General features: G+C 32.4%; 1 protein-coding gene across 3 annotated transcripts in view; it reads left to right on the top strand.

The window, feature by feature from the left end:
- Positions 1-10,113: 10,113 nt before the first annotated feature.
- LOC124353154 overlaps positions 10,114-26,671 on the top strand; it is a 29,481-nt gene continuing 12,923 nt past the window's right edge. For all 3 annotated transcript variants that reach the window (XM_046803021.1, XM_046803020.1, XM_046803019.1), the window contains exons 1-4: positions 10,114-10,409; positions 17,904-18,098; positions 21,345-21,590; positions 23,298-23,470. In XM_046803021.1, the coding sequence (XP_046658977.1) occupies positions 10,209-10,409; positions 17,904-18,098; positions 21,345-21,590; positions 23,298-23,470 (815 nt within the window). In that variant the 5' untranslated portion in view covers positions 10,114-10,208. The remainder of the gene's footprint in view (positions 10,410-17,903; positions 18,099-21,344; positions 21,591-23,297; positions 23,471-26,671) is intronic.

Here is a 26,671-nt window from a genome sequence, read left to right as displayed (position 1 = left end):
GTTTTGCACCTTTATGAGCACTTGGTTGGAGAGTATTTTATTTACGATGCCAAAACTGAGTTTTCCTTCTTCCCAAGGTAAAGAAAATTATAAAAAGGTAACTCTAATTTACTCCAATCGAAGTACTTTTGTTCCATAGCTGATATTGTCTCTTTCCCAATCAAAAAAATGTATATACATAAACAGCTCTGAGAAGCCTACTTTGTAATTTAGGTTTCATAAGAGTTTTTAAATGTAAAGTAAAAGTTAGACTACATTGTCTCTTATATCTGCACTGCTAGCAGTTACCCGCTGTTTTGCACTCAATTCAGTAGGTGTTGCGCGTGTATGACCACTGCTTGTTCGTGTGAATGTATTTCCGACGCTAATGTTGAGTTTGCCTTGTTACCAAGATTAAGAAAATAAAACAAAAAGTTTATATTTATGGCCATTGTAATTTACTTCTTACTAGTATGATTTGTTCCATACTAGAATTTTTGCCTTGTTTCCCGATCAAGAAAATATACATCACAGATCAGAGAAGCCCACATCTGTCAAAAGTTAACTAATAGATGAGTTATATATCAATATTTAAATGTATAGTAAAAGTTAGATAGTAGCATTGTCTTTTAGATCAAATACTTAGTATTTGATAAAAAAATTACATTTAAAACTACATTAACAATTACACTATGCATTTGAAGCTTTATAAACTGATTAATATTGCTAATATGTTAGTACATTTAGAGCTGGAATTGGTATATTAGTTCAAAAGCACAGTCCAGCGAACTTTCATCCAGCATAGTTCTTGCCGACTGCTTCAAAGGGAGTCTTCGGAATCAAATTCTGACCATCTCATGTTATAGGACATTTTCTAAGGGAGATGAGTGCTTAACTAATCGCTGAAATCTGAAACGGCTTTAAAAATAATACTTAATCCTACCTTTATTAGAAATTACTCATATTAGAATGTACTCAGAAAAAGTACAGAAGAAGTAAAGATGTACAGTACAGTAATTAACTAAATTAGTAAAACAATAATGCACATTAGGTTGTACGTTATACAGGAATATATACAATTCTCAAAACCTATTGTGAAGAAGATTCTCTGAGTTGCATAGCTGTTGAACAAGAAAGTCAAGAAATGGCCAAATCTTGTAGTGCTTTGAGAATACTTTATGATATCATATTCTTAAGCAAAGAAGACAAGTAAAAAATAATTCTATAGAAGTTTCTTGGATATTATGTATGATATCCCGTTGAGTTAAATTTCACTCACTTCACGGTTAGATGACGAAAATGATAATATTTAACTGTAATTTTAGATTACACTCAAGGATTGCGATTGGCAATAGCTGGAGTCTCTAGCACGGTCGAACTTTTTTTAGCAATAAGTTTTTAATATTGCGACTTTTTTCATCTTCTGTATAATTAGGCCTACTCAATTTTTGTAGGTCGTTAATTTGTAAACTATAAACATTTTAAGTTCTGTTCGTTTTATAAAACCGATATAGTTTTGTGAATTAAAAGGGAACGCTCTGTTAAAACACAATTCCAATATTCTAGTTGCAATATTTTCTGAAGTTTTATGTGGTTTTCTTAATAAAAATGTTTATTTTTATTTGGGGATTCCAAATACTTTCTACTGAGAAACTGCTAAAAAAGGCATTTGTGGTCAAACATGCAAGATTGAAGAGTTGTTAAATTTGTTATGTGAAAGTTGTTATCAAAAATGTTATCAATACCGTATGACTCCTTTGTCAGATCTTAGATTTTTGGAAGTAATACTTTCTTAACTATGATCTAAAAGAATGTCTTATGTGGCATTACAGTTATTTCTATGTTGAGTAACAAAATTAAAACTTCCAAAACAACTAGATTGATTTTTTGTCAATTTATACTTGTGTAAACCTGCGTTCGTTCATTGTTGAAAGTTATTTATAGATCGCTCACAAATGTTTTTGCCGTAATTTGTGTATGAAGCCCCCCAATTAGATAACCAAGTAATAAAATATCGTACTTTGTAAATTTTTATTTCATTACTTATTTAATTGTGTTAGTGTATATACACCAAATGTATAATATATATCGGGGGATTGAATACCCCCGTCTTCAGGAAGTTTTAAATGTGAATTAATACATTAAAAGAACATTATAAAAAGTAAACAAGAATCAAGATAACATAAATGTAAATACAGTATATAACATTTTTATACAGTTCAGTTTACGTTAAATTTTTCTTATTTAATCTTGGCGGAATTGTTTATTTTTGTAAAGGATGGAATAGTACTTGTAATTTTTTACAAATTTGGAATTTATACAATTTATTTTAAACATTATCTTACATTTTGACCAAATGGATTTTTGGTCTTCAACATGATTTTATGATCTTGCTCCATGTGCTTTAATTTATAATCCATACCAAAAATCTAAGAATGTGAATCATCAAGATAAATTAAATGATAATTTTGTGTAATTATTAGAGAGTGGTTTTTCCGCTCCAGAAATATTTTTTGCTTTTTATAAAGGGTGAGGAGAGTGGGATTGTTAGCCATGACATTTGACTACAGCACTCGTCATGAAAGCTTCTGAATTGTTTTAACATAAAGGAGTATTTATATTACATTAGAAGCTCGCGTATTCAAATCCCCAAGATTAGGCCAACATAGAAAGGGTGTATGATCGAAAACTTGTGGGGTAACATTTCTTAAAATACTAATTTATAACTTCTAAAAAATTACGTTATCATAAGAACATAAGACGTGACAGCCCCTTTGTCAGGCTTTTATTGTTTCAGCACTTGTCAAAGTGGTTGCATCTTTATCAACCAGATAAGAGATAACGAGAACCTCGGACTTCGCCTTGACCTTTAACTTAGCGTAGAGGTTACTATTTTTGTTGTTTTTTAATATACCCGTTGCTAGGAGTCTTTGCTCTAACCCAGAGATCACGGATTCCATTCCTTGGGAATGTAAATAAAAATTTGCAAATTGCTTTATATAGTTTTTCTTTTAAAATCTTTAGTATAATCAATGGCATCCCACTTGCGTAAAAAGAACTCATCTTCATCAGCCAAAGAGTTCCTTCAAAACCATCATCCAACCAAGGTTGCTACTATGACCTGATTATTCTTAGACCACATTCATCAAAGTCTTATAGAACGGTCCACATGTCTGCAACCAGGGCCGTGCCCAGCTTTGGCGGGTCCCGAGAAAAGATATTTTGCAGGGCCCCGTCATGTCCCGCCATAGACGTGTAGTGAGGCCGGCCCTGGCCCTGGTAATTGTCCGAAACCCCCGGTCTGAGTACGGGCCAATCTGCAACTAACAGCTATTCACAGTATTTAAAATTTTAAGGGTTTATAATAGATAAAAAAAGAATGTATGAACATCCATGATAGTCTGTATGTTAACATGGGTAGAAACAAGTAATAAAAAGCTGAACGGATCTACAAAACCGTTACATAAAATTCCACCAATTAGAGTAAATATAGCCTATACAGAGTGTCCCGTACCTCTCTGGACAAAGGTATACCGCGTTATTGCCTAGGTCACTACAAACATATTTCACCATATGAACATGGGTCTGTCTTGAAAAGTAAGCATCGGGGTCCCACGTCCATATGCTGAAGTGTGTTTGTCTTGACCTGAGCAATAACGTGGTATACCTTTGTCCAGAGAGTTACGAGACACTCTGTACAGAGTATAGAGAGTAAATAAACTTACATGGATAATTATGTACAATGATTAATAATTAACTAGCTAAACTTTATCGTATGCTTAGTTTGGAAAATATAAAGTAACTCATCTAAGACCCATTTAGTTCACATAATATTCCAACTTCAATCTCTGAAATAGTCATGCTGTTATCAAAGTCTTAACAATTACTTTTTTCGTACAGTTGGTCTCCTTGATCTCAATTAATTAAAGGACATATTTGCCCTATGTTGCTAACAAGATTGTTAGGACTCCTTTTATACCATGGTTTAACTGAACTAACGAATCTGTTTAAAGAAATTGGTTACATTTTCAGCACGTTATGGACCTGAATTAATCTGAGTGAATCACTCAACAATTAGAGCCAACCCAAGGGTAATGTGGTAAAATGCAATTCTCAGTACATCATTTCTATTCGTACCGAAGTTACAAATGCAGGTGTGAAAATGGATTTGAACCTGCGACTTCCAACTCAGTTGAGTATCTACCAGGGACTAGAGTGGGACAATTCGAATGAGTGAGAGAGTGTGACGGCAAACAATGTAGGCTATGTATGAAAGAGAATTTTTTGGTAGTGTATGGACAATTTTAGCTCTCTAAATTTGACGATTCCGATACATTTCCTATAAAAATGTCTTATGGAATAAAATATTTATTATTATTATTATTAGATGCAAAGTCCAACGTATTATGCCAATCAGCTATCGGCACTCATAATCATGCTTACATTATTATCCAGCAATAAAATAATTATTAACTGACAAACTTGGATGAAAAGAGACCAGCAAAATGGTATAACCAGTGGCATTAGAGAAAGACTTCCACGTCGTCACCATAGCGCTATTTTAGCAATCATTGAATATATTTTAGCAGAAGAACATACTGTACATTATATCCTTAGTTCATGCATTGTTGCTATTTGTTCAATGCTGTCACATAATAGTCACATTGATGTGAAAAACATCAATTGAATAAGTGTAGCTTACTTGATAGGCTAGCAAACAATTTATTACGATTTTGTCTAAATAACTAAAAATAAAATGTTGTTCGTATGTAAGAACGGTTGGACCGATGTGGCTATTTTAATTTAAAAATTTTTTCAACAGTAAAATTAATTATTTTTTTTGAGTAAAGAAACCAAAAATAAGTATAGTTTCTACAGTTTCGAAAAATATCAAAGTGCTAGCAACGACAATGCGTCTATTTATGTGTGGTGGCATTTAGTGTATTCGGGACATTAATTAAACATTGCTATAAAATTCACTATCAAAATTGTGAATATATACACGTAGTAAAGTAACCATAATTTTGATTCTTTGACATTCTACCACGGAATCTGTACCGTACAGGAAAAAAATGAAGGCTGAAGGAATAAAAATGCCCGTGGTTATTGCATAGAATCGAGGGGGTGCTAAATCAGGACATGCACACAGTCAGTACCCTGAATAAGGACCCCCCCCCCCTACTTAAGAGGGGGGTTATTTAAGGCATAGATACTGTCACTGCACTGATTTAGCACCCCCTCTCATGACGTCATGAGTTAACAAAAAAGTTGCCATGGAACTCAAATGGTTGCATCGAACATCATATTATGATTATGATTACTGTTTACTAAACAGCATACAACTATGCCATGATATCAACGGTTTTATCTCATCGTAATTTGATTCTTGCACATGAGCAATTAATTATTCTGCACTGAAGAAGACCGCTAAAAATCACAGTTAGCCTAATCCTGCAGGTTAACCCTAATTGTATTTTCATGTTGTAAAAAAAATAAATGCAACTATTAGTCAATCAAATAAATTTTCAAATTTGTTTTAACATATCTTCAAAGGTTTTTTTCTAATTTTTTAGGTTTTGTACAATTAATTTTATTTCTTTTTTTCAAACTAATTCCATTATCAGAACAGAGAGAAATTATCTCAAGTTTAATACCCCTTCGATATTTAAAAATACTTGACGACGCGTCGGCTCGAGGGGAAGCAATGACGAGACTCTACGCCGTGGACGGTACCGGCGCGGCATCCCGGCGAGGTGCCGTGGACTGGACTGGACGGCGCGGCGGCTCGAGGGGAAGCAATGACGAGAATCTCCGCCGTGGACGGTACCGTCGCGGCATCCCGGCGAGGTGCCGTGGACTGGACTGGACGGCGCGGCGGCTTGATGGGAAGCAATGACGAGAATCTCCGCCGTGGACGGTACCGTCGCGGCACACCGGCGAGGTGCCGTGGAACTTGACTCGATGGCTAGTTTTTCTGATAATAAAAATATTTAAAAAGGTCTAAAAATCTTTAGATGGCTAGAATGAACCATTGATTTTGATTAAAAACTTAAGGGGATTCACCACTGAAAATAATGAAAAATTATGAAATTTAAAAAAAAGTTTTTTTGTCATATTTTGTCATTTGGAACCTACTGAACAAAAACATAGTATCCTAAGACCTATATTTTAACCCTAAGTATGAAAAAATAACGTTTTTTTTGCAAGCGCGTCAATGTCCAAAATTTCACATTTTTTACTAGATACCTTATTTTTTACTAAAAACATAATTTCTTTTATATATTTCATTATAAATATGTAAACCAGATATTGAAATCTAGTTTAATACGCATATCAATCATTGTAACTGTTTTATTTTCATTACTCTATGCTGAAGAAGAAGAAGAAGAAGTAGTAATAGAATAAAAACAAAACAATTTGTGTTCAGTCATCTGTCATTCCTACTGTTGAGTTTCAGGCTGTTTGTTTTGAGTGAAGTTTAGTTCAGTTTTATGCTATAAAATATGGGAAGAGTCAAGAATACAAAAAAAATGTTGCTAGAAGAAATAAGGACAATATTGCAAAGTGGTATGAGGTGCAACCTGCAAGTCTTGTAAGTATTGATACAGACACAGGAATCCATGATGAAAGTGGGGTTATGTTACTACCTAATGATGATGTTACTGTACCAAGTACATCTGAACCAGTTACCTCATGTTCTAATAATGATAATGAAGTTCCTGATAAACCTACTGGCTTCGCGCTTTACAACAGCTATAAAACAGAAGTCACATTTAACGACAATGCGCCTAGCTATATTTTTGTAGATGGAAACAAAACTATCAAATTTTATGGAAAAATTTTCTTGTCCTGAGTGTGCAGGGAACCTTCAAGTCCTTCAAATGCCTTCAAAGGGATATGCACATGTTTTCAACATATGGTGTCAAGAATGCAATTACAAAAATAATTTTAAAACTTCTAACAAAACAGTTGAACATGAGGGCGCGACTTCACGCTTGTCGTACGATGTAAAACCGAAAGGGTTGTACAAAACCTTTAGTAGCTTAGGAAAAGGTCATAGGGGATTAGAGGCATTCAGTATGGCAATGAATATGAAGCCTATGAGCTGTAACGCATATTATCAACATATGAGACAAATTGAAAAACAATACATCAAGACGGCAAACGAATCCTTGGAAAAAGTAAGGACAGAAGAAAGAACTATCATAAACAATACTAATTTAGATGACCATGGCCCAATAAATATTTCCGTTAGTTTCGAATGGGAGCTGGCAGAAGCGAGGGTTTCACCTCAAAAAATGGTGTCGGTTGTTGTATCGATGTGGTAACCGGTCTAGTAGTGGACTATGAAGTTTTATCAAAATACTGCAGGGTTTGTGATAAAAATGAAAAAGAAGCTGGGTTCATGAACAGATGGATTTCAAGCTTGGTTTTGAAAGGCACAATCTCCTAAATTGCCAAAAAAACTTTGATGGGTCTTCGCCGTCTATGGAGACTGAGCCTGCGGAGCGGATATGTAAAAGATCGGAGAAACACGGATTCGTTATACAGCATTAGTGTCAGATGGTGACTGTAAAACGTTTAGCCACTTTACAATCTAAATCTTTATGAAACTCCAATTGAAAAGGAAGAATGTTTGAACCATGTAGCCAAGCGCCTCCGGCCTCCGAAAAATTGTTTCGGAAAACACCGGAAAGGGCAAAACCTTGGGAGGGAAATCATAAGGTAGTTTGAAACTGACTACCTACTACAGAAATGCCATTCAAACCAATTTAGGCCATGTAAAAAAATGAAAAATGCTGTCCTTGCAACTCTGTCCCATTGCTCCTCAACTGACGAATCACCAAAAGTGCCCGGTGGGAAATGAATCCTGGGTGTTTTTACAACCGGGCAATTGCCAAAAGTGAAGTACCTGGCCTTCACAAGGATAATGTGAAAAACCCCGTTGACTGAGAGAGTGGTTTTGCAAAAATTCTACCACTATACCAGCGTCTTGCTAGTGACGCGTTACTCACCAGGTGCGTGTCCGGAAAAACACAAAACGCCAACGAGGCTTTGCATGGCGTAATTTGGACAAAATGCGCAAAAAATACCTTCGCATCTCGAAGAAAACTAGAGATGCAGGTGTGTGAAGCAGTATGCCAGTATAATACAGGCTATAGGCAAGCAATATCCTGATTTTCAAATGTCAATTGGTCTTAGCCCTGGAAAAAACACTGCCAAGATTTGCCAAGCGCTTCGACAATAAAAGACTAGCATTGGCACAGAAACGCAAAAAGATGAAATTCACAGAGTACAAAAGGAAGTTGAGACATGCACAGCTTGAGGAAGAAACCAGGAAAATAGAAGCGGAGGGGAAAACATATGGTGCCGGTGACTTTTGAACGTCACCGATCGAACTCTGTTTTTATTTTACAATGTATATATAAGTATATATTATGTATATTTTATTGAACACTTACATTATTATGACCTAATATTGATGTATAATACAACCTTTTGACCTAAATATACTGTGTAAATTTATTTCAGAACCATAAACTTAAAAAATATACGTGATATATTAGTGTTGAACATACGTTTTACTTTCTATCGCTGTTTTTCCGAAAGTTTGAATTTCGATACATTTTCAGACAAAAATCGATATATCTTGGGAAATATTTAGATTAGATCCATATCTTCAAAATTAGACCATGAGTAGTGCAATATGTTGGATAGTTTCTTAGATATATCATTTTAAATATGGTCTGAAAAACGCGAAAAACCCCCGTTTTTTATTCACTGTAGGCTGTATGTGACAACTATTTGGCCGTTTTATATTTTTGTATTTTTTGTTAGCCTACTACACACTAGAAAAAAAATGGTTAAGCTATTTTTATTGTGTATTTAAAAAAAGTATGTTTTCAGTGGTGAATCCCCTTAATATTTCATTACCCAGTAGGGTCCATTTGTAGTTATAAACGAGCAACGTAAGCATTGTTCAAACTTTCAAAAAAAATAACGCGTGTTTTAATATTTTCGTAAAATCTGTTTTTGAGACATTAAAATTATTGTGTAGTAATGTAATTATTATGTATTTTGAGTATTTTGTATGGCCGCTTCTGAACAGTTTTTTCAAAATTTAAATTGTATACCTTCATTCAATCAGACAGCTACAAAACGTATAAACCTGTAGCAAAACAAGCAAAAAATTATTATATTAAATATTATATTTTCTTTTTGTTTCGATCTGACAGATCATCTAATGAACATTGTAAGAGAATGGATGATCATTCAGTATAAGTTACTGCCATTGGAAATGACCATTATTTGCAACAGAAATAAAACCACATCTCAGGTTCTCAGTTTTCACCAGCGGGTCATATTTCAGCTCAAGTAGCAAGATTACTCAGAATATTCAATGAGTGATGGTGAATGAAGAAAAGAGTCAGGTGTCTCTTGTTCGTTTTGTTGGTATCAAGTTGCTTCTCCAGTTACAAACTGTAAATGTCCAAACATTTATTTAAATTCGGCGTTTATTTTAACGACATGCCTCATACTAACGTACCTGCTGGTGACTTTTAACCATTCTATATTGTTTAGTAAACAATGAAGGTTTATTATTATTTATAACTTTTAACACATCCACGACGACGACTTATTCCTGACTTTTTTAGTTACCGTCGAATTTTTAAATGATAATGGCAAAATACCTTATTATTTTTTTACGTGAAACGTCTAAGAATAAAGAGAAATGTATGTAGGCTTCGGATTTTTGCACACAACAATTAATTTCAATATGTTTCTTAAATGATTTTCTGGTGGGGTACACGCCATCGTGACCGTATTAATAATAGTTATTTTCTGTGTATTGTTTCATAGTATCGGTTAACGCTATAATAAATCAATCTTATTTTATTAAGTATTCAGGTTTCCAATTCCATTACATGTGGTGTAGGCCTAATATTGGCATACTAAACGTTAGAATTAGGTAAACTATTCAAATATTCCGCTATACGCTCACTGAACTAGGATAGCGACGTGATTGGTGGAAGTGCAGGGTGAAATTTGATACCAGCCAATCAGAGTGAGTTCCACCGCCCACCCTTCTGCGCTCTTGCGGAGCGGACTGGACACTAGTCAGTCGCAGACTTGCAGCAACCTCTTGCGTCGACTCTACAGTCTGCAGTGTATTGTTGATCTTGGGTATCAGTCAGTAATCAGTACAGCACCGGCAGAAGTACTTCAAGATGTCGATTGCGAGGAGTGAAGAGGACGCATCTCACTCGGATCAGGAGATAGTAGGGGAGGAGGTGGAGGTTGTCGACGCTGGAAAAGATGGTTATGAGTCCCATCTACCAAAACTACGCAGTAGCTACGACTGGGCAAATATTACCTATAGACACCTCCAACTTATGGCTCGTCGCCATGGAATCCCTTGTAACTTGAAGGTAAGTGGAAAGCTGATGGAGATCGATTCTTATTGAAGATGAGTAGTTTCTGAGTTTGTCGGGAGTATGATTGATATTTAATGTGTATTATTCATTATTCCTAAATTGCTTTCAATACATTTTAAAACACTTGTAATTGTAAAACAAAATTCAACTTGTCTTAATTTGATTGTTAAACACATACATAGATTTGGAGTTCAAATTATTGGTCTAATCTCAATTTTTTTTAAATGATACCACTTTTTAATTTTGGCATTTTTTGCAATTCTAGTTAAAAAGGCCTACAATATTTTTAGATGTTTTACAAAAACTACTATCATTTATAGTAATTACCATACAACAACCAATTAAAAGATATAATAATTTTATGTTTTATTGGTAATATTTATTTATTTTTTATCCTGAATTTTATTTTGTTTTACATCTAGTTATTAACATTTTACACTGCTCAAAAATCTTTCTTAATTAAAAAAACATTAAATCTACAACAAGTCGTCCCTTGAATATTTGCTTACAGGTAGACTCTCATAAAGAAAATCCCACATTAAGTTAAACAAATCACACTTAAAGAACACTTTCTTTACAATATATACCTATCCACCATTTTATGGAGATAATTCAATAAAAATTAGAATTAAACTGCTTAAAAAAAATTTATTTCCAGCTATATTGATTGCAGACTGTTATCATTGCTGCTGATGGTCAGATGTGTATGCAATATACAACATGTTTAAGATAAGGGACATTTACTTTAACTAGGCTATGAATTAATAAAGCGCATTGAATAAAAATGCTATTTTTCTTTAAATTAGTAAGTGGGAATCCAGATTTTAACACTTTATTCGTGTTACTGAAATGTCTGGCTGTTTGTACATTCACACTGAAAGTGCTAAAACTATTAAAACTTAATAAACTATTCATGATAGTTATCAAAGTTGAAATAGAGTGTAAAAATTTTGTTTGCTCTAATTAAAAAATATATTTATTACAACCATTCAAATATAAAGTCAAACTAAACGATGAAATGCAATAAAATAGAGTAGCAAATATCAAAATTTCTTCGTCAAGTTGACTCGCTGAATGACCAATCACATAAAAATATCACCATTATTACATTATTTTAATAGCAGCTTATGTAAAGGTATCAATAACACCAAAAGAAAAGATATATCTTTTATTAGCTCTCAATTTAATGTTTCTAAAGAAATGAATAAATAAAAAAATGCTTTTATTAAACTAATAGACCACTACATCAGAAATCTATGATATTTATAACTGATGCATATTTAACTGACTGACTGATCATGGTATAGTTCAGAAGGATATGTCCCTCCAATGGGGTTTGGCTGAGCTCTAAGAAAGTTTACTGCCCTATGACCTTCCTGAGAAAGAATAAGCTATGGTCATGAAATTTTATTTTTATGTGAACAAGACATAGCTCAATGATGATTGATATAGCCCCCCCCCTCTCCAGGGGAATTAGAATGTTAACGAAACATTATTAGTAGATAGAGACAGAGTGTTTTTGAATTAATTTCTCCAAATAAGTTCACCTTGTTCTCAAATTTATTAAAACCCTCCTCTGGGGCCTCAATTTAACTGTGTGGTAATACTCTCTGTTCAGAAATTAATTTCCAGCAGCTGGTGAAAGTTTGGCTATTTTGCGATTTCTGATAATGGAATCTGTTCTGTGACAATAAATTTCTTCTAAGTAGCATTTTACAATTACACTGTTTTTACTATTCATTTGTAATTTAATTAGTTTTAATTCAAACCATAAAAATAAAAACTCATAAATTTGTTTTATGTAATTCCTGGAAATGAATTTTTGTAGTAATTATAATTTGGTTTTTTGTGGTAATGTTTTTATATAAATTGTGTTAAAATTCAACATTGTATCCTGCCATTATGACGTTTTAAAATTTAATAATTTTCTACATTTTTGGATAAAACTTTCTATGTAGTGAGTTTTGTATGGATTAGTAATTGAGTTTTGTTATTTGAACTTGCAACCTTTACAAAAATCTTGTAAAATGTAAAATACATTATCCGTTTTTGATAAAAAGTTTTCTAGGATTCCAATAAATAGCAATTTAAACAATTATACTTTGTTATTGTGGTTTTATTTGTTTGTCCAAAAGTGAATTTTATTGTATCTTTATGCAATTTATTGTTACCTTTATTTTAGATATTACAAGGTAAAATTACGCCATACCGTTTGTCTTGTAACAAGCTTTGCTGAGGTAGCTTGTAAAATTTCAGGTCTAGAGCTTATTTACTCTTGAGATGTCTTGCGGACAGAGACAGATAGGCAATCATACAAAAAATGTTTGCATCCATTTAAATTTTGTTAATTTAAAAAAATAATCATTTCTATAGTAACCAAATTTAGGTACAATCCACCACTTTCCAAAAATAAAAAAAATTTGAAATTGGTTATTAGCTAATTTATTGCTTAGTAGTGCATATAAATTTTCTAAATGTTGGTATATTTTGGAAACATTTAGGTAATAATTAAAGTTTTTGTAAATTTTTGAAAATAATCGTACCTATAGTAACAAAAACTAGCCATTCATGTACCATTTGTGGTTTTTACAATAAATATATAATTTTCTTCACAGCAATCTGGATACCATTATATATATTCAGAACTTGATAAAAGAATAAATTGCCTATCTCAGATTCTAATATAATATTATCACACTTTACCAGGGACAGTCCCACTTCATTTCAAAAAGCAATTAGTGTAGTCTTTTATGGTTTATGCATGTTTTTATACCACAATTTCTTGAAAAGAATAATGTATTACACACATAAATTTATAGTAAAAATGTAATTAATTAATAGTAAAAAAATAAGAAAATATCTAAATTGTATGCACTACTTCTGAGTTATTATTTCCTTTGTATTTTGTGATGAGTCCAGAAATTAATTATACCTCTACTAATCGTATAATTAATTTTTCCAAATGTTAACATTTTCATGTGTTTTTTTTTTCAAAGTCGCTCTTATTAAAACTCAATATTAAATCCAGAATTGGAAATGTGCAGTTTATGGAACAAATTTTGGTAGAATTATAACATCAATTTTTTTTAAGTACATATTATAAACATTACATAATACATAGTGCTGTTTTGCATTTTTACAACTTCAAATAGATTAAAGTTTCCAATGAAAACAGAACAGACCTTAACGAAGAAGTTTTTGTTTGTAAAGAATTGCTTAAGAAAGAAATTCATGTCAACTGTACAATACATATGGTTATGGGTTAGGTTAGTAAATAATACAGAATTAATTCCTTTAACATGTTTGGAAAGCAAGTTCTAGTAGTTGCAATTTGAGTGCAATTGAAACAATAGGATATTATTAAATACTTATATTTGGTTTATACTTAATTTTGGAGAGGTAGGAGTTTAATTTTATATTATTCAATTGTTATTATCTATTACTTTGGTGTATTATTCAACATTGGTATTATATAATAATTTTACACAACAAGAGTTAAAATACAGTAAAAACAAGAATAATACATTATAATTTTAAATAATGTAAATTTAACAATAACTTTATCAAAATAACAGAACCAACTAGCCAACCTAGCTAACCAACCCTAGACCTACATATCAGAAAAACTTAACAATACTTATATAGCTTGCCAGGATATCAGTGAGTAACCCTTTTTTGAAATGGGGGAAAGGATTCTCCACCATGAGTAAGTAACCAGGAATCAAACCGATATGTTTATCTAGTAATATCATATAATTTCCTCCAATTCACAACTTACAAATTATAAAACAATAGTTACTTCTATAGCTACTTCTTGCTGTTTATGGTTTTTATTAAAAATGACTCTAGTTAACTGAATAAATTGAAATTATATTTTAAGTTAAATAATCTAATATTGAATTATTCATTTGAGTAAAACCAATCTATCCATTCCAACCAATCTGAACCAATCTATCCATTCGATAAAAACATCTGAATAACTAGAGTATGCCACTTAAAGTCTACCCCTAACCTACTTTAATAATTGTGTTTTAATCCTTATTTGGTTGTGATCTTATCTTTATGTAATGTATTTATTCTTACACAATACCTTAATTAAATGTTACTAAAATCTGCTTGAACTTTTTGTTTAAAATTTTATGAAAGACATATAAAACAATTAGTATACTTTTCACAGTAGCAAGCACAGCAATTAAAAAAATTATTACTTAACAATTGATTTACAAATTGTTTACATTTCTATTTTAAACTATGGAACATCATTGCTAACAATTACCTGCAAAACAGGACGTAACATAATATTTTCAGATTAGATTGGTGGACTCCGAAGTATTCCTGTGTATTCTTTATTTGTTTTTCGTTATCTCGACCCTTTATGCCAACCAGACCGTCCTAGATATCAATTGATAACAGCGTTGATAAGGTACTACCAGAAGTCCAGCAATCAAAGTTCATCTGTATGTAGGTTAGTTTCTAATAGTTTTAATCAAGTCTTCTTTGGATATTTAGATCCCATTTAAAACTTGTTAACAGTGAAATGCTGTCTTCAATTCATGGCTGCAAAAATACTGTACGTAGGAACGGTCATGCAATTTGTATTAGAACAACACGTGAAATAAAACCATAAGAAAATAAGCAAATTTTTATTTCGATTTTTTTAATAGCTTTCCAGGTTAAACACATGTTGTTGTATTGAAAAATTAGAACTGCCTAATTAAAGGTAAATAGAAACAATAAATTAGACTTATTTATTGGTGTGCTAGATCGACGTCTGAATCACATCGATATTTTTGACTATGTACTATAAATTAGATTTGAAAATAAGGTTTCTAAACCAAGTAATAAATGCAAGTATTAATGCGCGTAACGCGTTGGATATTTCATTAAATTTGTTACAGATTGTTAACAAAGTTTTGTTTATATTACAAATATAATATTGTAAGTATTTTCGTAGTATATGAAACGGAACTTCTATTTCTTCATGAAAATGTAAGGAATCTACCGCGGCGTCGCTGTTCTTGGCGTCGTGGTTGCGAGAGAACCTATTTCGCTACTGGACAGGATGTCGGCATTGCATTGCCTATAGTAGACTGACCCGCCCTTTAATGTCGCGCTGGACGCCGCCCGTTTCCGCGAATGCGTTTCGTGGGAAAGATTTTTAAATTATTTTCTCAGCCCCACCAGAATAGTACAACCACCTCAATACCATTTTTTGGGCAGTGTATGTTCTATTTTAAATGATTCCATCAAAAATAACTCAAAACTCTGACAAACGTCATTTTAAAACGGGTAAAATGATTTTGTTAATATTTTATTTTAAGGCCTACTAAGGGTTAGTACATTACTCAAGTTTCATAACTTTATCTTAACTGGTTCAAAATATATAATTTTTTATAAAAACACAGATTGATAGATGGAAAACTAAGGGTTTTAGGACATACCTTCATATGAACTTGTCTGCTTATTTTATGCGTAAAACAAAATCCCAAACTATTGGAAAACTTTTACTGAACACCCTGTGGATAAGAAATTATTATTATAATAGAAAAATATGTAACGTATTATAACAAAATTAACTCATAATACATAAATAGGAAATCAAGGGGTAGTAGCGCCAGTGCTGCTGAGCGGATAGAAACAACAGTGAGTCAGTGACACTATAGACAACACTCAACATACAACTGAATCTAACAGCAGTTCACTTGCCATTGCATTACGTGTGCGCTGCAATAATGTTTTGCAATAATGTCTTCGGAAATTGGAAGAATTTTTAATGTAATGCTACTATTTTAGAACATTTAAGCGTCTGCAAAAAAGCTGGACATTTTATATATTATTTTAAAGCCGGGAGGAGGACAATAATTAAAGAGGACATGTTTTCCTAAAGCACGACATCTGGTCTCTCAGGGTGGGACTAGAAAATTAAAAATGTCCAATTAATTGGGATCCTCTAAATCTGACCGATTTTGAAATTTTTAACATCCAACATATATGTTATGCCTACTATTATGTAAAATTTTTATTTTTTAAAACTTAAAATTTCATATTTTGTTTTAAAACGAAAGCCACCTTCTTCCACATCATGACTGTAATTAAATAAGTATGTAATTATGTATTGAAAAAATATTAATTAAAGTATAAACGTGGTGCTTAAAAATATTTAGATTTTATAGTCTCTTTAAAAAGGACATGTTGATCTGATATATTTGTTGTTTCCCCCTTTTTTAGTGGATTTCAAAATTCTGACAACATCTTCTTTTATCTTTTTTTGTTTTTTGCAGTAATTAATGCACTCTCAATTGTTTTAATCCTATATTTGCTATGTGAATAAACACTGTTTTAAACTTTCAAACCCTGTTTAATCTTTTAAGTGGTACGGTTTTTAAAACATTGGAAACTCAAATATTAAAATGCTTCAACTGTGGCAATAATTGAAAATCCATTAACGAGAATATATGGATACAGATTGTAATCTGTAGATATATGTAACATGTATCTTTGGACTTTTGATTGATGCAAATTTTAAATGTACATAAATATTGTATACAATTATTACCAAATAGAATTTATTTCCTTATTGCAGAAATTTTTATTCTTTGGTTATATAAAAATATTAAGTTAATATCAATTTTTTATGTGTTATTAGTACATTACATGACATAACTTACTTACATTAAAACATAAAACCAATATTTAATACCAACATTTTGTGATGTGTCTGAAGAAGATATCCTTGCTATCGAAAGGCCTCACAAAAAATAAAAGTATTAAATGTTGGTTTTATGTTTTAATGTAAGTAAGTTATCAGTAGCCAATATAAGCTCCAGCTACAACATTACATGACATGCAGAGGTGATTTGGGTAATGGTGAATTCCAAAATCAAAAACATTTTTCTATTACATGAAAAATCTACATAATAAATTGCTTGAGAAAAAAATTAAGTACAAGTGTTTTCAAAGGTTTTTTTTATATGTTTCAAAGGTAACAATCTAGATATGTTCTAGTATTTCATACTAGAAGTAATGTTCGTTAAAAATATCCTTCCTCTTAAATGACCTTATGACTTAGCACATACAAATAATTACAATATTCAAATAAATAAAACATTGCATACAAAAGAGAACAAATATACAGGCTATAAATTGTATACAGAAAAATACAATTAATTACCAAATTACATAATTAAAAGCTTGAAGTTACAAGAAATGTAAATAAAAATTTATCATTTGTAATAAAAATCATAATAATCGTATGATAACTTGTTTATGAGAAATAAAATGTTTGTCATGTATTAAATAAAATAGTTTGTAGTATTTAATATTTAAAGTGTTGTAACATCAATACAAATGCAAATAAAGAATTTGAATTTGTAGAAATAACATTTATTGAATGATTTTAGAATTGTATTCAAATGTATTTCAGCACACATTTTGACTGATTTTTCAATTTGAATAGCAATTAATCTGTATTGATTTGGTTTATTTCAGAAAGAAATGCTTAAAACCATACTTCAAGCAAAAATGAAAGGCTACCAAGAAGACGTGAATTATCTATTGAATCAGGTACGAGAAACAAGGATTAAACGCAAGAGGCTCAGGGAAGAACAAGCAAATGAGCTATGTAAAACTTTTAAGCCAACAATTCCCCAATCACTCAGTCTCCACATTAGAAAGAAAGATAAGGTAAGCCACCAGAATTATATCTATGTATTTTGTTATAGTTGTTACAATACAGATATAAAAGTAAATATTGGTTGTACATTGTATCGTTTTGTCAGTATCTTTTACAGTATTATCAAATTTCGAATAAATTATTTTCTTTGTGTGTTGCAATTCTCAGTAGTTATTAGGGCAGTTTTTCTTTCAATAAAACAGTCATGAAGAAAATTCATTTTGAAAAAACTATTAAGTTCCTTCTTTGACTACAGAATGTAAAATGTTGTTTTCAACTTCATCAGGAGTATTAATTTAGCTTTTAAATCTTTCAAGTTCACCAATCTTTTGTACCAACACCATTGACGTTCTGCTAAACGTTCTAAAGCCTGGAATGTGAGTTTTGTTCCCGAAGAATATGTAAAGGAAAACGTAAACATTCTTCTTGCATACTGAAATTGATCACAAAAAGTATGTTACAAAGTTATACTGTAGGCGAGTCAGGAGTTGATCACGGTGCAGCTGTGTATTGCAGTGGTATCATCTTATTTTGTAGGCACTTAAGTCAATAATTACGTCTGCAACATTAGTGGACACGATTATAGTTAGTCTCCAGAGAGGTGTTTAGTGCCTTGAATTTGCTGGTATGCATGTATGTATAGACTATGGTTCATCTTGCAACTCGCCTACACTAATAAATTCTGTCATTTTATATTAAAAATAATAATAACATTTAAGTTTGATTAGATTGTTATGAGATTTTTGATTCGATTCAGTTAGTCTTAAACAATTTCATTATCATTTTGTTGTTGTAATACTGTATGAAGTGTAATTTCAAAAACTTTTGCTCTGGATGGTTGCAGTTTTTTGGTGCACTATGCAATTTGTGGAAAAATATTGTTTGACGACTAAAATTATTTTGGATACCAACTTTTTATTTATGAACATTAAGATCCAATATATAAGAGCAGTCGGATTTACTGCGCTAAACAGGATTGGAACTACCTCGGATTCAGTAAAACTCGGATAATACAGATTTTAATAAAATATCTTTAATTAACAGGAAATCTATGTATTGATTAATAAAACAGGTTTTAATTACAAGACTTACTATCCAGCTACAACCTATAGGTATGTTATAACTCCAGACCATTACTGCATAAACTATCAATGGCTTTTAGAGCCATGCAAACATAGTCCCATAGTTTTCTACACCCCCGCACATAAAAAACAAATATTGTGTTTTCAGCATAATATTGTACAGAAGTTTTGAAAAAGTTATTAATAAAAAATGGCTTAAGTTAACCCAGGAGGTTGATTAATTGCGACTTCTTTGGGTATTCAATGTTATAGAGAAATTTATAAAAAAAGAAAAAGTACAGAATGAAAAATTTGTAACATTAAAAATAAAATAGTAATCAATATAGCCATTTATTAAGTCTACAATTTTGGTTTTTATAGCTGAAATTTTATTCACATGCTTGTGATTTTATGGCAGATGTAAACGATTTTTGGGATTAAGAGAATTAACCTAAACCAAAAAAACAATAATGCATCTCTATTTATTGTTGTGCTTGAACATTTGATGCTAATGATTCTACTTTAAATAGTACTTTTAAAGTAGTACTCCAAGGCTTGTGGAGTCGCCTGATGATGAAACCTTTGGTTTTTCGAAAGGCCACGTCTAAAAATTAACCATTTGGAATTTGTGTTTTATTAACATTTAGTACTATTTTAAAATTTTTTCCTGGTGCTCCAAGAATCTTCAATGGTTCTACTTTGTTTACACCACTGTGTCACATTTATTGCAGTAAAATTTACTCTATGTTCTTAATGTTGCCACTTGTGTGAGGGATATCAGATAGTCGAGGACATAGTTCGTCGAATGGTAAGAGAAACTAATGTTCGTAATGTTACCATTTGCCTTAATCTTGCCACTTGTGTGAGGGATATCAGATAGTCGAGGACATAGTTCGTCAAATGGTGAGAGAAACTACTGTTCGTAATGTTACCATTTGCCTTAATCTTGCCACTTGTTTCAGGCATATCAGATAGTCGAGGACATAGTTCGTCAAATGGTGAGAGAAACTACTGTTCGTAATGATACCATTTGCCTTAATGTTGCCACTTGTTTCAGACATATCAGATAGTCGAGGACATGGTGAGAGAAACTACTGCTCGTAATGATACCATTTGCCTTAATGTTGCCACTTGTTTCAGACATATCAGATAGTCGAGGACATAGTTCGTCAAATGGTGAGAGAAACTACTGTTCGTAATGTTACCATTTGCCTTAATCTTGCCACTTGTTTCAGGCATATCAGATAGTCGAGGACATAGTTCGGCGAATGGTGAGAGAAACTACTGCTCGTAATGTTGCCATTTGCCTTAATGTTGCCACTTGTTTCAGACATATCAGATAGTCGAGGACATAGTTCGGCGAATGGTGAGAGAAACTACTGCTCGTAATGTTGCCAATCTTGTTTCAGACATAATAGTCGAAAGACATAGTTCGGCGAATGGTGAGAGAAAACTACTGCTCGTAATGATACCATTTGCCTTAATGTTGCCACTTGTTTCAGACATATCAGATAGTCGAGGACATAGTTCGGCGAATGGTGAGAGAAACTACTGCTCGTAATGATACCATTTGCCTTAATGTTGCCACTTGTTTCAGACATATCAGATAGTCGAGGACATAGTTCGGCGAATGGTGAGAGAAACTACTGCTCGTAATGATACCATTTGCCTTAATGTTGCCACTTGTTTCAGACATATCAGATAGTCGAGGACATAGTTCGGCGAATGGTGAGAGAAACTACTGCTCGTAATGATACCATTTGCCTTAATGTTGCCACTTGTTTCAGACATATCAGATAGTCGAGGACATAGTTCGTCAAATGGTGAGAGAAACTACTGTTCGTAATGTTGCCATTTGCCTTAATGTTGCCACTTGTTTCAGACATATCAGATAGTCGAGGACATAGTTTCAGGCATTATATCAGATAGTCGAGGACATAGTTCGGCGAATGGTGAGAGAAACTACTGCTCGTAATGTTGGCCTTAATGTTGCCACTTGTTTCAGACATATCAGATAGTCGAAGGACATAGTTCGGCGAATGGTGAGAGAAACTACTGCTCGTAATGATACCATTTGCCTTAATGTTGCCACTTGTTTCAGACATATCAGATAGTCGAGGACATAGTTCGGCGAATGGTGAGAGAAACTACTGCTCGTAATGATACCATTTGCCTTAATGTTGCCACGTGTTTCAGACATATCAGATAGTCGAGGACATAGTTCGGCGAATGGTGAGAGAAACTACTGCTCGTAATGTTACCATTTGCCAGACGCAGACACAAGCTCAATATAGAACTTTCATGGACCCTAGGAGATCTGTGCGTTATCCGTCTTTAAAATCGGGTAGAACTTTTGTACCTCTATGCCACACACATAATGGTCAATACAATTACAGTGGTTACCAAACCGATCTGAGCAACCCATTTTGGCACCAACCCTCTGTGAGTATTATAGCTCAACATTTCTCTTATCTCAGTACATAAGTATAAATATATAAATAAAATATTATAGTACTTAGAGGCAAAGTTAGATTTGTGCCTCTTTAAATAAATGAAATGCACTACATGTCACTTGTTTCCTGTGTCTCGTTTGAATTAAAAATGAAAACATTCAAAATTCCTTAATCTTGTCACTTCTAAACTTCCATGTAATCTTCAACCATATCTATTGATTTGTTGGAAAAGTAAGCATTACTTAACCCTTTTCCGGGTAATCACCACGAATCGCCATGGTGTGGTGGGAAACCTGGCACTAATGTCCAGTCACCATAGATCACCACAAACCGCTTTATCATTGCTCTCTGCTTTGTGCTGCCATCATGTGGTTACTTTTGGAACTGCTAATGAAAATATCTAAAGACAGTACTGTTGTCCTTGTTCACTGCTGTGTTTATGCCTTGTGGTGCTATCAAGGAATATTCTATGAAATGTTTTATTGATTTCTTCATTGACAGTGATTTAACAGTATTTTTAACAAAATTCCTTCCAACTTCTTTTAGTATTTCATATACAATTACTAGACCTGTGTGTAATTTCCTGCAGCTACTGTTTTATTTACACATTGTTATGTTGTTTTTACAGTTCTTTGTACAAGACCGTAGTTTTATTTTAATTTTACAATGCAAACAAAACATTTCTTGTACGATTGAGTATTCATTTAGATTTAGTTTACCTTCAAGACTTAATAATTTTTCACATGTCACAGTATGATGTATAATATATATAATAGTTTTGTTCGAATAGAGTTGTTAAAATTGTTAAAACAATAAAGCACAAGTGTGTTCTCCCATAACCAATTCATCCAGTCTGTTAGTGCCGGAGGCACGGCACAGTAATTCAACCGGGAGAGGGCCCAAAATTTATTGTATTTATTTTAAACAATTTATTAAAATAAGTACAAATGAATTTAATTATTCATTAAACTTAAAGTGCATTAAAAGTAAACTGTCACTTAGGTGATTTAATTGATAGGTTTTTTGGTGCTCTTATTCTTTTCTCGTCAATTTTTACAAAGTTTCGCTTTGAAATTCGTAATAGGCTACCATGTGTAAACAATTGAATGTGTGTGTGTGTGTGTGTGTGCGCACGCGCGCGCGTGTGTGTGTGTGTGCGTGTGTGTGTGTGTGTGTGTGTTTATTTCAGGAGAAATTTATATATTAATAAGATATACAAGCATGCAAAATTACCATGCCTGTAACTTAACAGTTTCTGAGTTGTGATTTAAAAAAAAATTAAAAATAGACACATGGCCGCTAAACAAAGTGAAAAACACCAGTGTTAGAGAAACTTTGTTTATTTTCATCTATTGAACCATAACCCAAAATATTTTTCCACATTTTTTAAACAGTCTGTATTATATTTGATTTAGAATTTTCCTAATGAATTCTGGCATAATCTGACTGGGACATAATACAAACTGAGAGCTCTATTGTTTGGGATATGGTATGCAGCAAAAAAACCAAAGTAACAAATTTTAAAAAATCTTCTGGATAATATCCCAAGGTGGTAGCATATCCCTAACGCTGTGAGGTAGCATTAAACAGAAAATTGTGTATGACTCAGTGAATATTTTTGATGTTTCAATGTTTTTTATACACCCTTTGTTTTTCTAATTATTTCAGCTTTTCAATAGAATGTTATGATTTTCAGGGTGAAAGGACATTTGTTCCATTGTACAACAATGATACCTTGATGCAGCCCAACTGCAACTCAATACCTTCAACACTGGTTTCTGGGTACAGCAATAATAACATGCTGCCATACACTCCAGTGCCAGTGCCGTACACCAACCAGCCTCAAGAGCGCCTACCGAGTTTCAACAAGTCAGTGCAATAGTTTCATATTCCATTTTATGGTTATTATAGTTGTCAATCCTTATAAAATTCTTTAACCCTCGTAGTGGCAGTCATTTCACTTGTTAATGGCAGGCCGTTTTTGTGTGTTGCGTAAGGTATTTTTCTTTTTATTTAAAAAATTACATATATAACAGCAATTGTGGTGTATTATAAATTGTTTTTTTTTTTTTTAGAAAAGAGTGAAGAATAACATTCTGTTCAGATAACTTGAATTTTAATAGGTGTATTTTTGTTATATACAGGGTGGGCCATAAGTCAGTTGTCAAAAATGCATTTGGTGCAATAATATACCAAACAAGCGAAAATACAAATACATTTATTTTACTATGTGGTACAAATACAATTTATTAATACAGGAACACATGTAGTATTCAATGAACTTACAAAAGATGCTCAAAATGGTCTCCATGCTGTTCTAAGCAAAGATTGCATCTTTTTAACACAGATTTACAAATTTTGTCGCAAATGTTCCTGGACTGTAAGTTTTCAAATTCTGATTGGATTCGTTCCTTCAAATGCTCAACATTACGAATCTTGACTGAATAAACATCATTTTTTAGTATACCCCAGACTGAAAAATCCATCGGTGTTATATCTGGGGACCGTGGAATGCAAGATAAACATCACTATAATTATGATCATGTTTCCACCATGTTTGCAAAACAAACACACGCTGTTCTGTTGTTAATTTCCTATTCATACTTTCTCAGATATCGACAATAAACAATCATAACCTCAAACTGCTAGTGTTTGACTTAGTCAAGTTCACAACTACTACGCTAGGAAAAACAAAGTCTAAGGATTGCTAGTGACAACTGACCTATGGCCCACCCTGTATATATATATATATATATATATATATATATATAATTTACCCAATTTTTTAAATTTTTTACATTACTTGGACTATGGTTTTCAAATATTTTTATTCCTAGAATTTTGAAACTTTAAGATAGCCAAAAGTTGTCAAATATGTAGTTTTGAAAATATGTAGGTTTTTAGGAATACATGCAAACAACCTAAAAATATGTGTGAAAATTTGAAAATGTGCCTAAAACCCAACTGAATAAAACAGCAACTATCAATTTGAAATTTAGTAACCAAAAAATTAATTGTTTTGAGCCATAGTAAAAAGAAACTTTTTAAAAAGAAAGAATAAAGTAACAAAATTATATTTACAGTGTTAAAATAAATCAATAATTAGCATGTTTATTGATTGTAATGGATTTATTTCTGAGTTGAGCTAAAACAAAACTACGAAATTGCATCAAAATTTAGTAAACAAATATATCACTGTTAACTACATTATTTACTAAAACTGCTATCATAAGAACATCACAGGATAATAATAAACACGTTTTATGCAATAAACAATAAATAGTTACAGTTAACGATTGTAATAAATGAACAAAATAACCAAACACTCAGTAAACAACTGTGCCGGGCTGTAGCAACAAAGTTGAAAATAAATTCCACGTCTTAAACAGCTGATTGCGACATCCATCCACTTGCTACAACTATTAAAAAAACTGTCTGTAGACAGGACAGATTCAGATGTTTGCAATGGTGCCCGAATCATGTTGATACGACGAGTTTACGTACTATAATAAGTGAAATAGTAACGCCATGACTATCGTCGATTGCCGACCTCCGCGGGACTGTCACCGACGAATAGTCGTTGATTGCCAACACTAGGGTTAAAATACAATAGCAAATATCTTAATTAAACTAAATATTTTAAAATATTACATACAGCTTGTTATATTTTATATTTTATGATCAAAGCAAAACAATAATCTTAAAAATCTTTTTTTGTCATAAGGGGTCCAATTGACAAGCCTTAATCCATTGGGAAGAGCCAATATTAACACAACGATAGAGCATTACAATCACAGCTTACTGTATTTATTACACATGATATAAATTTCACAGTGTCAACTACTGCATTCAAAGACCAACTAGGTGTCCTCAAGAAATTAGAAAATTTTTAATAATGGCCAGAAAAATCGCTTCCTTTTCTCCCCTGAAATTACAGTTTGCAGTTTCAGGAGTTGAGCAAGCGGCTAAAACAACTGACCAGATCTTCCTGAAAAAACTTTCAATCTTTGTGCAAAGTAGGTACCAGAAATGGCAAAACTTAACTGAGGAAACAAACAGTACAGGGTTGTAATTAGTTTCGTTATGTAGTTTCGTTAGTTTTCTTTACATACCCTACATAATGGATTATCCCTAGTTGTATCATCCACTGTGTGGACATTTTTCTTCACTCCACACCTTGCGATTAGGCCCACTATCTAAGAAGATGACCATCTGCTGCTTCTGGAGAGATCAGATGCTGCTGCGTCTTCAGATTAAACTCAGGACCTCACACTATGACTGATCGCCTATTATTTTTTAGGTACACCAAGTACACAGAAAGACATTGAAAACATATTAAAATAATTTTTGCGCAAAATTGCGAAGCCTACATACTTTTATATTATACTAGCATAAAGATATTTCCAGTTTTTTTTGTTATTGAATTATTAGACAGCAAATAAAGAAGTCCAGAAATTAGCAAGTGTCGTGAACGTGTTAAACAAATCTCAACCTGTTTTCTAACTTGGGCCAAATACTCATCACTGGCCATTGTGGATTGCTTATGAAGCATAGTTTTATAAAAAAGTTCTTCTCTGAAGCATTATATTCAATGTCAGTGAGAACTGCAGAGTGACCAATCATGTTTATGAAAGCTTTAGTTACCCTTCTATTAACACAAATTCAGCGTTGTCAGCAAGTTTTTGGAACTCTGGACACTTTCGTAATTACTGTCAGAGAAAATTAATCGTGACCAGTTTCCGTTCCCTCTACTGAAAAATATTTAAAGCTTACTATGAAATAAAAAAATTTAAATGCTAATACATAAGATTTTTCCAAAATAGAGAGTTGCACAATACAGTTGATGGATGGTAGTACGAGTAGTTATAATAAGAAACAAACTGTTAGATTGTAAACAGAAATATGGCAAATTGGGACATCTGTATTATGTGTCAGAAACTAAATGCGCAACTTGTTAATGTAACTAGAAAAAAATGCCTAAGACAATTCAATAAAAAATGCATGTAGTTAACAACTCAGATTATACATAAGTAAACTGCTTACAAAAATACACTGGGCGATTTTAGTTCA

Source organism: Homalodisca vitripennis, chromosome 1 (assembly GCF_021130785.1).
Source record: "Homalodisca vitripennis isolate AUS2020 chromosome 1, UT_GWSS_2.1, whole genome shotgun sequence".
Lineage (NCBI taxonomy): Eukaryota > Metazoa > Arthropoda > Insecta > Hemiptera > Cicadellidae > Homalodisca > Homalodisca vitripennis.
Note: the sequence above shows the minus strand (reverse complement) of the source record. Positions and strands in the feature narration are given on the sequence as shown.